This window comes from Peromyscus maniculatus, chromosome 8 (genome assembly GCF_049852395.1).
Source record: "Peromyscus maniculatus bairdii isolate BWxNUB_F1_BW_parent chromosome 8, HU_Pman_BW_mat_3.1, whole genome shotgun sequence".
Lineage (NCBI taxonomy): Eukaryota > Metazoa > Chordata > Mammalia > Rodentia > Cricetidae > Peromyscus > Peromyscus maniculatus.
This window is the reverse complement of record NC_134859.1, coordinates 35,044,896-35,061,548: the sequence shown is the minus strand read 5'-3', so window position 1 is coordinate 35,061,548 and position 16,653 is coordinate 35,044,896. Positions and strand designations below refer to the sequence as shown.

The following is a 16,653-nucleotide window of genomic DNA, read 5'->3' as shown; positions in this document are numbered from 1 at the left end:
GATGGGAGTCCAAAATGGTAAAAACAGGGTCTGGCAAAGGAACCAAGAGAAGGAATTCAAACTTTTTCCTGTGAAGATGGAGTTTTGTAGACTCCTCTCCATTCTTTCTTTCTTTTCAAGATACCATGTATCTTTTGTTTCAGAGGACTATTTAATGTCACTAAAAATATTCGAAGAACTCTACTTCTAGAGGCTAGGAGTAAAGCTTTGTGGTAGAGAACTTTGCTGGTTTGTAAAAGGCCCTTGGTTCAGTCTCCAGCAAAACACACACACACACACACACACACACACACACACACACACACACACACACAGCTGAGCATGATGGTTTACACCTGTAATCCTAACACTTGGAAGGCTGCAGGAAGAAGACTGAAAGTTCAGGGCCAGCATGGGTTACATGGAGAGCCTTCTACATAGAGCTCAGTGTAAACGGACATTTCCTGTCCCAACTACCTGTTTCCAAATACCTGGGAGCCTCTTCCCAAATTACTACACAGAGGCTTATATTAATTATAAAGACTCAGCTAATAGCTCAGGCTTGTTACTAACTAGCTTACAACTTAAATTAACCCATTTCTATTAATCTATGTATTGCCATGTGGCTCGTGGCTTTACCTGTCTTCTAGTATGTCTTGCTTTCTGGGCAGCTGGCTGACTGGTGTCTCTCCTGACTCCACCCTCTTTCTCAGCATTCTCAGTTTGGCTTTCCTACCTAACTTCCTGCCCAGCTACTGGCCTGTCAGCTTTTTATCAACCAATGAGAGTAATACATATTCATAGTGTAGAGAAGGATTGTTCCAAAGCAGCTCAGAGCTGAAAAATAGCGTGAGTAGCGCCAGCCTGTTTATAGCCAGATTCATTTGGTAAAATCTATTTTAATTTGAGGCCTTTAACTGTAACATATGGGAGGTGAGAAGCTGGGTGAACAGCCAACAGTTCCAGCTTGCTGACTGCTCATTCCCTTGGTTTTTTTTGTAAGCAAATGAGCTTCATTTAGAGGTTGAAAGTTCAAGATCGGGCGGCCATGTGTAGCAAGGGCTCTCTGCTGCATTGTATGTAGTGAATGGTACCACAAGGCAGGAAAGAAAGGGGTGTGGAGAGTGTCATGTGGTGAGAGGAAACAAGAAAGATTGCCAGAGGTGTTAAATTCCCTTCCTAACAACCTGCTCATAATAGCCACTGCAGTCCAGAGAGACCTGCCCCATCCTCCCGTTCCCACAAGCTGTGCATTGCGCCCTCCAGAGAATGGAACTCAAGTAACTCACTCCCTTCCCCTGTGAGCCCCACCTCTTACAGATTTCCCACTTCCCAACACATTTGCACTGGACACCAGGCACATGTATGTTGGAGGAATGAACCATATCTGAGACACAGCACTTAAACCCTGTTTATGTTGTTTACAGGTTGCCAAGATTTGGCTGCCATCGGGCAGACCTAACTTAGGGATATAAAATGTGCCAGGTCTGTGAACTATGTTAGAAAACTGAGATGAATAACAGTTCTTGATAAATCAGTTCATGGGTTCACTTCAGCCAGTGGTTCTTGGCTCCTCGATGTGTGCCAAGGCTTTGGGTACGGGTAACAAACTTAATTAAGCTATCGTAAGTTAAAGCAGGCATTTTTCTGGCTTCCCCTTGACCCTTCCTCCTCAGTGCACACTAGCTCCCTGTGAAAACCACACTGTGAGCAGTGCTGTTCTCCATGCTCGATTTCAGGCTCCTGAGAGACACTCTTTCTGTCCTTGTTCAGAATTCCAAAGAAGAGATGAGTTATAATCAGAGAAGACATGGGATCATAGCACAGAATGATTATGTCCGTGGTGTGTGTGTGTGTGTGTGTGTGTGTGTGTGTGTGTGTGTGTGTGTGTGTACACTCACATATGTGTTGGGGTGGGTAGAGGAGCAGCTGAAGGAAAGGAAGTCTTACTGAAAACAGTGGTTATGTACCACCCAATGACATGGGTGCATTCTGAGAAGTGCATCGTGAAGCTGTTTCATCTTGATGTGAACACGGAGGGTTTTCCTCCCAACCTAAATGGTGTGGGTCGGCCATTCAATCTGGCCTCCTAGGGTAATCCAGAGATGTGGAAAGCATGAAACACGTGAGGTTACTGCTGGGGAAATACGGCATACTGTTCTACAGTAAAGGTTTCTTGAATGTATCAGAGTGTACTCTAAAATAATGATTTAAAAAGAGTACAACAGGTGTATCAATGTTGTTTGCTATTATGATCACGGGTTAGCTGCTCTACAATACTGTCTGCATTATACTTTTAACTGTTTGTTTGTTTGTTTGTTTCGAGACAGGGTTTCTCTGTGTAGTTTTGGCGCCTGTCCTGGATCTCGCTCTGTAGACCAGGCTGGCCTGGAACTCACAGGTATTCGCCTGGCTCTGCCTCCCGAGTGCTGGGATTAAAGGCGTGCACCACTATCGCCCAGCTACATTATGCTTTTATATTACTGCTGGTGCAATATGTTTATCTAAACAATCATCAACACAAACATGGAAGTCTGTGTTATGCTGACATTACACCAGCTACATTAGGGCTGTGGAGAAGGATGGGAGGTGGTGTGGGCAAGTAAACAAGTTCAGTCTCACTGTTTCTCTACTACTGGCGTCAAAGTGGGGGACAAAACATGTCTTCAGCGCAAAGCTCAGCCTAGGAGATCCCGAAGACATGCCTAGCTTGTCTCTGGACACCAGCTTCCTGCAGGCTAATGGTCCCCATGAGCTTCTGGGACAGCCAGTATGGGCTTTCCTGTGGTATCTCCTGGTCAGTAAGAAAGGGTTCTCTGTTACAGGACTTGGTGACCTTCAAGGATGTGGCTGTGCTCTTCACCCAGGAGGAGTGGAGACAGCTGAGCTCTGCCCAGAGGGCCCTGTACAGGGATGTGATGTCAGAGAACTACAGCAACCTGGTCTCGCTGGGTAAGCTGGACACCACAGCATTTAGCTTCACCTCTGGGGACTTGTTAGGACGCCCCCGGAACTGCCATACAACAGATTGGGTTGAAATTGGGCCTGCTGATGATACTGCCTTCCTTCACTCCTACCACGTGTCTGTCCCCTTGGTGTCCCCAGAGCTCTGCTGAAGTCATACCTGGAGATGTGTCACAATTGAGAGGGATATGAGAACAGACTGTCTGTTTCAAGCCCAAGCCACCACACACACACAAATAGGCTCCCCTTCCTTTCTGATCACCATTTCCAGAAAGTTCTGAGGACCAGGTCTCATCCTTACAATGACTTTTATCTCCATTATGAACAGAGAAGATCAATTTTTTTTTCCTCCTTCAAAAACAGGACTCTCGGGATCCAAACCAGATGTGTTTTTTCACCTGGAAAAGGCAGACAAATGCGTGTCAGAGGATGCTCCAGGAGGCTTTGTTCTTGGTAAGAACCATGCGTGTGGGACATTGGGAGGAGCCCAGTGGGTGGGGTGGGCATGAGGTCTCAGCAGACGTGACAGGCCTGTGCCACATTGTCCCAGCATACATACCCAAACTGGCATGCATCATGGAAGTCTGTGCTTGTTGGAGTCGTTCCTGCCGTCATCTCTCTCCTCTCTCTGGTTCACATTAATTAGTAGTCTGGGGCTGGAGAGGAGGCTCAGTAGTTAAGAGTGCTTGCCCCTCTTCCTGAGGACCTGACTTCAGTTCCCAGTACCCCTGCTGGGCAGCTCACAGTTGCCTGTAACTCCAGCTCCAGGGGATCCAACATCCTCATCTGGCCTCCATAGGCACACTGCACACACATGCATTCACATAAATGAAGATAAATTTTAAAAAATTAGCAGTCCTCTTCCCCCACTCCTGTGTTGGAGTGGCCTCTCTTACATCCAATGTGCAGGGGCCACCCGGGCTCCTCTGGTGAGGAGTCTCCTGGGGCTCTGGAGACAGTTCTGTGCTCACTGAAGCTCCCCTTTTTCTAGTGACACTCTACACATATCCTCACCTCCCTCTTCTTTCTCCAACCACACGGAAGTATATTCAGCCAGCATTGACGTGCCCTGGTGTTCGAGGCTGTGTGCTTGGCTGCAGGTGCCAGAAGGGCCAGGATTGTTGTAGACTTGGCTGTATGGCTCACACCTGGTGCAGTTGTACTTGCTAGTGAGACTGGATGCCTGGGATGGAGAGAGCAGGACAGCTCAGGGGCTGTCACTTGTTCTGAGGAGTCCTCTGGGGGTTGTGACTCCAAGATGGGGATATGTCTTCCTGCTACTTTGAAGTATTCTAGAAAGTTCCCTGCTTTACCTAAGATGCTGTAACATTACACTTTCCTGTAGTGTGTTACAGGCTGTAAATACCTTTTTTTTTTTTTTTTTTTTTTGAGACAGAGTCTCTCTCCACATAGCCCTGGCTGGCTTGGAAGTTGCTATGTAGATCAGGCTAACCTTGAACTCACAGAGATCCACCTGTCTCTGCCTCCTGAGTGCTGGGATTAAAGGTGTGTGCCACCACACCTGACCTGTAAAGTATCTTTTAAAACCTCTTATTACTATTTTTTCACTGTGATCCAGTGAAATAGGCAGAGGTTTATATTTTATAGCTGATATCTACCCACCTCAAATGTTTAGAACTCAATGCTTGATAGAATTTAACTATCATAACTCAAATTTGCAGTTATTAAATATTCATTTACCACTGATAGAGCTCAGTGATAGAGCATGCGTGAGGTCTTAGGTCAATGTTTCTCAACCTATAGGTCACCCTTTGGGGGTTGGATGACCTTTCACAGGGGTCACCTAAGACTATCAGAAAACACAGATATTCACATTATGATTCATAACAGTAGCAAAATTACAGTTATGAAGTAGCAACAAAAATCATCTATGGTTGGGGGTCACCACAATATGAGAAACTGTATTAAAGGGTTCCAGCATTAGGAAGGTTGAGAACCTACTGTCCTAGGTTCAATCCCCAGTACAGGGAAATAAAAATCTTTAACTCACCCCTATAGAATATTCTATGGATTTGGTGTTCTTTGACAACCAAATGCCTTAACTCACTAAGCCATCTTGCCAGCCCAAAATCTCCAACATTTTGAGTACTGACGAGCCACCACACCTGACCTCAGATGACAGATTGAGGTCAAAATTCAGACACTGAAAGTATTCTATAAAATTACCTTAGGTTGTATGTATCAAGTATACATAAACATAAGGGGGTTTCATGTTTAATCTTGGACCCCATCCCCAAGATTTCTCCTTATGCTTGTGCAGACATCCCAAAATGAAAAAAAAAAAAAAACAAAAACAAACAAACCAAAAAAAAAACATGAAACACTCTCTTCCCAGGCATTATTTCTGACAAGGACTGCTCAGCTGTATTATATTAAAATTTTTTCACTTTTAAGTCATATACATCCTATTGCCCACCCCTTCTCAGCATCTCTTCCCCCCTCTTATGGGCTCCTTTCTTGTTTTGTAGCCTATACCCACACTCACATAAAAACATTACAAGCTGGGATACAATGAGTAAGAATATGTAATTTTTTCCTTCTCAGTCCAAGTTACCTCGCATAATATAACACTTTCCCTCTCCTTCCATTTTCCTGAGACTTGCGTTTTTCTTTATGGTTTCCTAAAATTCGCTATATATATTACCACATTTTCATCATCATTTCCTGTTGATGGACATCTAGGCTGGTTCCGTTTTCTGACTATTATGAATTAAGCACAAATAAGATGTGGTGCAGTGTAGAGTGCTTTGAGTATCTGTTAAGCATGAGATAGCCGGGTCAGACGGTAGTTGAATTTTTAATTTTTTTTTAAGAAATCTCCATACTGATTTCCATATGGCTGTGCTTTACACTCCCACCAGCAGGAAATAAGGCTTTTTCTCTTTGCCCACATCTCTTTGCCAACACTCACACTTAGACAGTTATTTTTAATCACAGAAAGAAAAATATCATGATAGATGGTTTTGCTTTTTATGTTTTCTGTCCTCGGGCCACAAGCGTACAGAGCTGAGAGTTGAGTGCTACCCAGGATGCTCTGGGGTAGGCATTTTTGCTTGCTGACACACTTAATCTTTAATATCCTGCAAATCAAGAGTGTACTCTGCAGCAGACCCCACCCAGTGGAGATAACGGATTAGGACTGATTGAATGCTGCTCTTGGGGAGGGGGGGTTAGTATAAACCCACCTGGCTCCAAAGCTCTTGCATTTTCTTCTTTTCTCCTTTTAATTCCTTTTGATCGTGCAGAATCCCAAGGGAAACCACCAGACCTTCTCTCAAGTAGCTGCTGGTCATTTTTATACTTCCTTCCTCATTTATTAATCATCTGTTATGTCTCGGTGTCTCCTACCCTTTACCTTTCCCTTCTCATTTTTGATCTATGAATGTGTTCATTTATAACCATATAATTTTATTTCCTTTTACTTTACTTGTATATGCATGCATGTGTGCGTGTGCGCGCGCATGTGTGCGCGCGCGTGTGTGCGCGCGTATGCGTGTGTGTGTGTGTGTGTGTGTGTGTGTGTGTGTGTGTGTGTGTGTGCCTACAGAGACAGAAGCCAGAGGATGTTGAGCATCATCCTCTGTCTTATTATTCTCTCTCACTGAACCTGGAGCTGGCTATCTTTCAGCTAGACTGGTGGCCAGCAAGCCCCAGTGATTTTCCTGTCTCTGTCACCCTCCTCTCCAGTGCTGGGGTTGCAGCTGCTGGGGGCCACACTCGGCCTTTACCTGATGCTAGGGATCCAAACTCAGGTTCTCTGCGCCTGCAGCACATGCTCTTTCCTATTAAGCCACCATCCCCGCCCCGCTTATCACTTTAATGTTGCGTTATGTCCTCTTATTCTCTGTCTTCATTGCACTGTTTTCTCTTACATTTATTGGCAAAGTTTTTAGAGCTGATCTATTGGCCTTCCATGTTGCAATTTTATTTTTGCACTTAGCATTATAATTTCTTTTTGGGCCTTAAAATACATTTATTTTGAATATTGTACACCGGCTATAAAAATAACATATAAATTTTGAACAGCCCTAAGGAGTTTAAACAATGATAAAGATGCAATACTCATATCCTACCACCCAGTTTAAGAATGAGATCTAACCTCATCTTTGAAGTCCAGTGTGATTCCTCACCACATCTTCCTCCTGGTACACTAGAAAACCACTAGCTTGGTTTTAAATGTTGTTGCTGCTGCTGGTGGTGGATTTTTCATGGCTATCCTGGAACTTGCTTTGCAGAGCAGAGTGGCCTCGAATTCAGGGTGATGTTTACCACCATGTCTGACTTTGTTTTATTATTTGGGGGGGGGGGTGCATGTGAGTGCAGGGCTCTCAGAGACCAAAAGAGGGCATCAGATTCTCCTGTAGCTGGAGTTATAGGCAGTTGTGAGTCGAGTTCCCCACCACCACCACCCACCACCACCACGACCAGTACTGGAAAGAGAACTCAGGTCCCCAGGCTGCTGAGCTTTCTCTTCAGCCCTGATAGCTTTGTTTTGTGCCAGTATTTCCTGGACTTCTTTTCCGAGTCATATTTTCTTGCTGTGGTGAAATACCTGAGAGAAATGACTCAGAATGAAGGTTTATTCTGGCTCAGTTTCAGAGTTTGTAGTCCATGGTGAGCTGGCTCCATTGATTTTGGTGGCCTGGAAGCTAAGGGACAAAACAGGAAGGGGTCAGGAACAAGACATACTCACAGGAACATGCCTCCTCCAACCAAACCCTGCCTCCTAGAAGCTCATTCTACTAGGAACTAAAAATGAGTGAGGTTAAGACTTGGGGGTGGCTTAGTGTGTCAATGCCTGCTGCACAAACAGCAGGACCTGACTTCAGATCCCCACCTCTTGGGTGAAAGCTGTACATGGCATCATACATCTGTAACCCTAGCATTGGAGGGCAGAACCGGGAGGCTCCTAGGGCCACTGCCCAGCCAGTCTAGTGAAACAGCAAACTCATGAGACCCCATCTCAAAAAAAAAAAAAAAAAAAAAGATAGAGAGTGACTGAGGAAGCCACCCAGAGTTAACCTCTGACCTCCACAAGTGTTCTCAACTAACATCCTGGTTGGATCCCTGAATTTTGCCTGTGAGATGACATCGAGCTTTTCATTCCCAATCTTGAGTTGTTTCCCAAGAACTGCTACTGTTCTCTACCGTTTTTGGGGGGAGGGGGTAAAGGTGAATCTTAACTTTCTTTGAATAATGCATAGTATTGAGACATAACTTCTGATATTTAAAATCACCTTTACCTACTGAGCCATCTCCATGGTCCTATCCTAGATTTTTTGAAGTAAACTGATTTTGAAGTAATATGTAATACAGAAAAAAGTACACATATCTAATAAATTATAACAGCATAAACACATCTGTATAATCAACATTCACATAAAGAAAAATTACCGTCACCCCTGTAACCACTGCCCCCCAGTACCTTCTCTTTCTTTTGACTCACTGTTAACACATTTATTTTGTCCTTTCTTAAATCATGTAACTGGGATCGGAAGGACTTCACTCTTCTATGTCTGCCATCTTTCAAGTCACAAGACATGCAGCAGCAGTCGGCTCACCCTCATGGCCCTATTATGATTTACCGCATAAACTGGGGAGTCTGCTCGGCATCTGGTTTTCTTCTGCCTCAGTGCTGTTTTCTTACGGAATGATGGCTGCTGGGATCATTTCTCCAGCTTATAGAAAGTGTGTGTGTGTTCACATTTTGTCCAGTGTGTCCCCAAGAAGTTCTGTGTTTATGCATCTTTTCAGCCTCAGTAGACCTAGTGAAGTAGTTTCACAAATGTTTGTGCTGGTTTATAGTCCACGTCCTCTTACACCCTTGGTGTGTGTCAGCATTCTGGAGGATGTGCGGAGTGTCTCAGTTGATGATGCTGAACCTCGTTATACTTTTATTTGTATTAAACACCTAAGCATCCTCTTGTATAAAGGATCCATAAGACTTCTCTCCCTTTCTGCTTAGCTGTCTGGCCTACTCTTGTTGATTTAAAGAAGTGTATAGTGAGGGTTTTGGTTCCCTCTCTGGACAGTGATGCCATCTGATAAGCACAGGTTTTCCATTTTTAAGGTAGTCTAATGTATTTCAGTTCTTTTTCTTCCTGTGGCTAATGCTTGTGTCTTTTTAAAAATGTATGGTGGAGGGGCAGTGGCGGAAGAGGTCCCAGGACAGCTTTTCAGGATTGGATTCTCTCCTTCACCTTGTTTTTGAGGCAGGGTCTCTCTCGTTTCTCCTGTTCTCATACTCCAGACTGGCTGGCCTGCAAGGTCCCGGGCAGCCCTCCTGTTACCATGTCCGGCCTCCCCATAGGAGTGCTGGGACTACAGATGCAGACCACTGCAGCTGCCTTGTACCTGCGTTCTGGGAGTTTGGCTGGAGGAACAAGCACTTCTCCCCACCTAGCCGTCTCCCCGGCCCCTGGTGTCCCTGTTGCAGGTGTCCTAAGCTAATGACAGTCTGTTTCCTCCAACAGCTTTATTATCTTTCATGTTTAGGCCCACAGTTTGAGTTTCTCTCTGGGGATCCCGCTGACCAGGATCACTTACTAAAAGGACCGTTTTCCCCCAAGTGCACCATGCCTTCCCCTTGTCAGGCATACACTGACTGCTAATGCATAGGTCAGTTCCGGGTTCTATAATCTGGTCTATGAGTCCGTTTATGAGCCATCGAGTTTCACTGTTTAATCCCATGCTATTCTAATGCTTCCAGTTACTCTAGAGTGGTAATGAGTCTTACACTTGTCAACACGGCTTTTCCAGTTTTGCTGTTTATTGCATTTAGAACTTTAGGCTTGTCCATTCAGTTTCTGCAAAATTCCTATTAAGGTTTTCCACAGAATTTCCCAGAATGTGTAGTTTAAGTGGGGAATTTAGAGTATTCCATTCCTTTGGCTATAGTATATTCCTACTATTTTTAGATTTTTGTTAATTTCTCTGGGATGTTATTGTCTGAGGGATACAGTCCTGTTCATCTTTTGTTATGCAGTATTTACTTCACAGTGTTATTGTTTTTTATGTAAGTATTCATCTTTTGGGAGTCTCACTTTCTAATTAATTGTTGCTGGTATGTGATATACTGTAGTTTTTACATTCCCTAATTTATTCCTATTTTACATTTTATAAGAACATAGTCATGTCAAATGATAACATTTTTATTTCTTGTTTTCCAAATTTTAATCAATTTTTTAAGGTAGGGGCCCACTATATAACCCTGGCTGTCCTGAAACTAGTTCTGTAGACCAGGCTGGCCTCAAACTCACAGAGTCTCATAAACTCGCCTGTCTCTGCCTCCCGAGCACTGGCATTAAAGGCCTGCACCACCCCTGCCCAGCTCAGTGTTTTTGAGGTAGAGTCTGTCCCGATGCCGCCTTAACACTTGACGTACTTAACACTCTAGTGAGAAACACAAAGAAAACCCACTTAGGTGCCTCACATGAACACTTCCAAACACTGCCATTAGTCACATGGGCTTCTCTCAATGTCTTCCCTGGTCTTGTTAAAGGCAGATCAGGTTTTAAATTCTTGCTTTTTAACTCTCTTGCCAGCTTGTTTATTTCCTTCTTTGTTGGATTGAATTTTCTCTTTTTCTAATCTCTTGATATTAACAGTCAGTTTATCAGTATATTTCCTATGTTCAGAAGTTTTAGCTGTCCTGTGAGCTCCTGCTGGTATCTGTACGGACAGCATCATTGACTTCAAAAGATTTCTAATTGTCGTCATGATGTCCCTTTTGATGCGCCAGTTATGTAGACACGGATCACTTTCCTTCTGGTCACTCTGGTTTGGACTCAGGACATTTTGAGTCTTGTCCTAGGTGTGCACACAGAGGGGGTGGGAATGGTCCCATTACGCTCCTGGAGTATGGCCCTTTGCTTTCTCCGATGCTGTGGGATTTGTCTGCTGCTAATATAAGCAGCCATCTTTCTTTTACATTTTCAGTCTTCCCATTCTTTTGTCTTTTCTCTTTCAGTGTCTGTATTTCCCTGTTTCTTTTCTAATGCCCTGTAGCTGGGCTCTGTTTATTTAGATTGGTTATTCTGTGTGTGGACTTGGATGTCTGCTCCCTGTTCACACTGTTGGTTCACCTGCTTTAAATCCCGTTTGTCTTTCTTCCCTTTCTCTTGGATCAATTGTTTTTATTTTTCACTTCGGTCCTATATTAGCTAGTTGATTTACAGTCTTTTGCCTTTTAGTAGTATATGTAATATTTATAACCAGCTTTTAATTATCCAAAATAACGTTTTTACTTGTTCTAATTCTCACACAGGACTGGGGGTGTGGCTCAATGGGTAGAGTCCTTGTCTAACATGCACCAAGCCCTGGTTCAGTCCCAGCACTGTATAAAGTGGGCTTTGTGTCTGTCACACACCTGTAATCCCAGCTCTTGGGAGGTGAGGGTAAGAGGGTTAGAAATTCAAGGTCATTGTCCAATACATAGTGAGTTCAAGACTGGCCTGGGATACCTGAGATGCTGTGCTGTCCCCCCCCCCAAAAAAAAAAAAATCCCTGACAGTGCTGGCACCTCTCAGTATTAAAATGTCCCCTTGTGGCCTCTTTTGTGTTATTCTGTTATGATTTTTTCCTGTATATTTTAATTCTACAAATCTTAAGGCAGTATAATCATTATATAATGTAATCAGTATTTATTGTCCAAAATTCGCTTTTTCTACTACTTATTCCCTCCATTTCTGTATTTCCACACGTTTGCTTTTTCATCCGTCAGGGACACTCATGTTTCCTTGGAACAGAGGCCTGCTGTGGACACTGTCTCTGGTGTCTTTGCAGGCTAATGTCTGTTTTGTGTTTACTCTTTAGAAATGTTTTCTCGCTGGGCGGTAGTGGCGCACGCCTTTAATCCCAGCACTTGGGAGGCAGAGGCAGGCGGATCTTTGTGAGTTCAAGGCCAGCCTGGGCTACCAAGTGAGTTCCAGGAAAGGCGCAAAGCTACACAGAGAAACCCTGTCTCGAAAAACCAAAAAAAAAAAAAAAAAGAAATGTTTTCTCTTTTGAGTTTGGCAGTGAGGTTCTTTTAACACTTGCGCTGTTAGTTCATTGTCTTCTGGATTCCATGGTGTGCATTTTTACCCGTTACGAGTCTGGTCACTTCCCAGACATCCTTTGGCCCTCTGTCACTCTTCTGTGGTGCCCCAGATGGACTTTAGCGTTGACCATGTCTGTTTAAAGGGTGTGTCTTCCGAGCTCATGATTTAAGCCTTACAATGCACCTGCTCACTTTTCTTTTCTAGATAATTTCTAAAGTTATATTTGTTTTGTGGTTCTCGATGGAAGATTATCTGGGGTGAGTGGGAGAGGGAAATGCTAAGGAGAGCTTGTTCCCCATAGGATCTCCATGAACCTACATCATCCGTGTTTACTATCCAGCCCTCAATATCTCATATTTCAAAGCTTTACATAGACTTCAGTTAGAAGGCAGAAAGTGGCCTGCAGTCTCAAGTTTGCCTGCAGAATATCACGATTACCCCTGAGCCCAAGTGAGAAGACTGTTGACTAGGTGTGGAATTGTCATGTACAGCAAGGGATTATTTGGTCAGATAATCCATGGGGCTATGTCTACTTTTCCACTGAAAATCCCATTTGTACGTGACTATTATGCTCCTTCCCCCAGATTCACAGATTCCGATTCCTAGAAATACCAGATGCTGTCTAGCAAGGGGACTTTGTTCCTAGGTTCCTCTGCTTACTTTAGTGTCACTGTGGTGTGTTCCTTATGTAGATGTCACAATGGTTGGAGACATTGCTTCTGTATATGCAGTTGAACATCCTTATTTCATTAGTATACTTGATCATTTCACGCAGCCTAGGGGGCAAGTTACCTTCTGATTTTCTGAATACTCAAATCAAGTCTTGAAAACATAAAAACATTAGTTTCAGTCTTGAGGTTTCTTCCCACTGAGTGTTGACCTCTAATTTCAGAGTTTTGTTGTGGCAACATTGGGGTTGTCATAAAGACCCTATCACCGGACAACATAGCCACACACACCCCTTATATCTTAGCATAGCATGGTCTGCATTAGAGATTTTGTTGTTGTTGGTTGGTCTTTGATCTTTCTTGGGAGGACCCGCCACCCAGCTCCCAAATAAATAATCACAAAGGGAGGCTTATTATTACTTATAAATGCCCGGCCTTAGCTTGGCCTAGTTTCTAGCCAGCTTTCCTTATCTTAAATTATCCCATCTGTCTTTTGCCTCTGGGCTTTTCCTTTTCTCGTACTTCTGTAAATCTTACTCTTACTCAGTGGCTTGCTGTGTAGCTGGGCAGCTGGTCCCTGGAGTCCTCCTCCTTCTCTGGCTCCTAGAGCTTAGATCTCTCCTTCCAGTTTTCTCCTTCTATATACACTCTCTGCCTGCCAGCCCCACCTATCCTTTCTCCTGCCTTGCTATTGGCCAGTTCTTTATTAGACCATCAGGTGTTTTACACAGGCACAGTAACCCAGCTTCACAGAGTTAAGCAAATGCAACATAAACACAAGTAACTCACCTTAAAATAATATTCCACAACAATTTAAGTCTTTTTTTGTATTTTTGTGTGCTTTCTTTGATTCATTAAATTTTTTTCATACTATCTATTTTGATCATTTTTTCCTCCTCCCTTTTAGATTCTCCCCACCCAAATTTATGATCTCTCTCTCTCTCTCTCTCTCTCTCTCTCTCTCTCTCTCTCTCTCCCTCCCTCCCTCCCTCCCTCCCTCTCTCTCTCTCTCTCTCTCTCTCTCTCTCTCTCTCTCTCTCTCTAGTTTTTGGAGACAGAATCCCCTCTCTCTTTAAAAAGATTTTTATTATTATGTATGTGTGTGTGTGTTTTCCTGTGTGTATGTCTGTGTACCACATGTGTGCTTGGAGCATGCAAAGGCCAGAAGAGGGCATTGGATGTCCTGGAGCTGGAGTAACAGACATACATTAGCCACTGTGTGGGTGCTAGGAATTGAATCTGGATCTTCAGGAAAAGCAACCAGTGCTCTTAACCACTAAACCATCTCTTACCCCCAAAATCTTTTTAAAAATTTGTTTATTTATTTTACATCCTGGCTGAAGCCTCCCCTCCCTCCTCTCCTCCCACACCCTTCCCCACTTTCCCTCCATCCCCCCTCAACCCACCCCTCTTCCCTCCCCCTATCTACCCTTCCTCCGTATTCACTCAGAAAGCGGCAGGCTTCCCATGGGCATCAGCAAAGCATGGCATATCAAGCTGCTGTTAGACCAAGCACCTCCCCCATTCAGGTTGGGCAGGGCGATCCAGCATGGGGAACAGGTTCCCAAGAGCCAGCCAAAGCACCAGGGACAGCCCTGCTCCCATTGCCAGGAGTCCCACAAATAGACCAAGCTACACGACTGTCACATATATGCAGAAGGGTCTAGGTCAGTCCCATGCAGGCTCCCTGGTTGTTGGTTCAGACTGTGAGTCCCCATGAGTCAGGCTACCCTTTTCTGTGGGTTTTCCTGCGATGTCCCTGACACCCTCCCTGGCTCCTACAATCCCCCCTCCCTCTCCTCATCAGGACTCCCCCAGCTTAACCCACTGTTTGGCCATGGGTTTCTGAATCTGCCTCCATCAGTCACTGGATGAAGGCTCTCTGATGACAACCAGGGTAGTCACCAATCCAATCACAGGCATCCCCCAAATCTTACTCTTTAACCCACATTAGCCTCAAACTTGTGGTGGTCCACCTGCCTCCACGTCTCAAATGTTGGGATTACAAGCATGAATCAAGCTTGGCCTATATTAGATATTTTTTGAGCTTTAAAAGTCAGATAAAATCTATTTAATCACAAACAAAATGAATACTGTTCTCAGAATTGCAACCCAGATGCAGGACCTTTGAAATCAAGCTCCCAAACACTCCTGCCTCGTGTGTAGCATTAGATAAGCTTCCGCCATACTCCTGTGCTCCCATCCCTGGCTCTTCCCCTTCACATTACCGCCTTAAGTCTCCAGCTGCAGTTCCTTTGTTAGCATTGTTAACAGGCTGTTCATTTCATTCCATCCAGCTGTTTCACCAGGGTAAAAGTGGCGTTTCTGTTTTCAATGTCTTTCAGGAGGGATTACAATGACCACGAGTAAGAAATTTCTCAGGGCAGATGTTCCTAAAAAAGATTCGGATCAGTGGATAATGAAGGAGAGAATCACCAGAGGGACTCACTGGGAATGTGCTCACCTGTTAGACTGGCAGTACCAGGAAGGTCGGGAGGTCAGGTTGCGGCAAGTGGTCCTCACCCAACAGTGCACTCCATCAACGCTTAGTGGGCAGAAAGTCGAGGCCTCTGAGAAGGTCTGTACAGGGAGCTCATTACCCATTCAAAGTCAGCGATCTCAAGCAAGCAAAAAAGATTTGGAATGCAGTGAGTGTGGAAAAGCCTTCTCTAAGAGTTCCACCCTTAAGAAACATCAGAAAATTCATACTGAAAAACTCAACACAAGTCAGAAAATGCCTATTAAAGACAAACGCTATGAATGTAGAGAATGTGGGAAAGCCTTTCACCAGAGTACACACCTAATCCATCACCAAAGAATTCACACTGGTGAGAAACCATATGAATGTAAGGACTGTGGCAAGGCCTTCTCCGTGAGCTCTTCACTTACCTACCACCAGAAAATCCATACTGGAGAAAAGCCTTTCGAATGCAACATCTGCGGAAAAGCCTTTATCCGGAACATACATCTTTCCCACCATCACAGAATACATACTGGAGAGAAACCGTTCCAGTGTAACATTTGTGACAAAGCTTTTGTGTGCAGAGCACATCTTACCAAACACCAGAACATTCACAGTGGGGAGAAACCCTATAAATGTAACGAATGTGGGAAAGCCTTCAATCAGAGTACAAGTTTTCTTCAGCACCAGAGAATACATACTGGAGAGAAACCCTTTGAATGCAGTGAATGTGGAAAAGCCTTCAGGGTGAACTCTTCCCTTACTGAACACCAGAGAATTCACACTGGGGAGAAACCATATCAATGTAGTGAATGTGGCAAAGCATTCAGGGACAATTCATCTTTTGCGAGACATCGGAAAATCCACACTGGAGAAAAACCTTACAGATGTGGCTTGTGTGAGAAAGCTTTCAGGGACCAGTCAGCCCTGGCACAGCATCAGAGAATTCACACTGGAGAAAAGCCTTACATGTGTAACATCTGTGAGAAAGCTTTCAGTGACCATTCAGCCCTGACCCAACATAAGAGAATTCATACAAGAGAAAAACCATACAAATGTAGAATCTGTGGGAAAGCCTTTATACGAAGCACACACCTCACTCAGCATCAGAGGATTCACACAGGAGAGAAACCTTATAAATGTAACAAATGTGGGAAAGCCTTCAACCAGACTGCAAACCTTATCCAGCACCAGAGGCATCATATTGGAGACAAATGATATGTATGAATGCCGCTCATATGGAAGTACTGTGGGACTGATGTCATTAATTATTGAATATAAGAGAAAACCTAAAGAATCACAATGGAGTCTTGTATTAGGATGGCTGTATTTGCTAGGAGCCAAGTTCCACGAGGCCGTGGGTTTTGAGACTGTTGAGGATACCAAACACACCTTTCTCTTAGTACTGCCTCAGTTGTACTGATGGTAGTACTTTTTTTAAATTGGCCTGAATCACCAAGTATTAGAACCAAAATGAAACGTCATTAAAAGTATAAATGTCAGTTGATCAAATTCACAA

General features: G+C 44.0%; 1 protein-coding gene across 4 annotated transcripts in view; it reads left to right on the top strand.

Moving 5' to 3' along the window:
• Positions 1-16,653, top strand: part of LOC102903128 (uncharacterized) — a 35,791-nt gene extending 19,138 nt beyond the window's left edge. For all 4 annotated transcript variants that reach the window (XM_076578291.1, XM_076578290.1, XM_076578289.1 and 1 more), the window contains 3 exons: positions 2,805-2,931; positions 3,307-3,396; positions 15,019-16,653. In XM_076578291.1, coding sequence (XP_076434406.1) covers positions 2,898-2,931; positions 3,307-3,396; positions 15,019-16,352 — 1,458 coding nt within the window. In that variant the 5' untranslated portion in view covers positions 2,805-2,897 and the 3' untranslated portion in view covers positions 16,353-16,653. The remainder of the gene's footprint in view (positions 1-2,804; positions 2,932-3,306; positions 3,397-15,018) is intronic.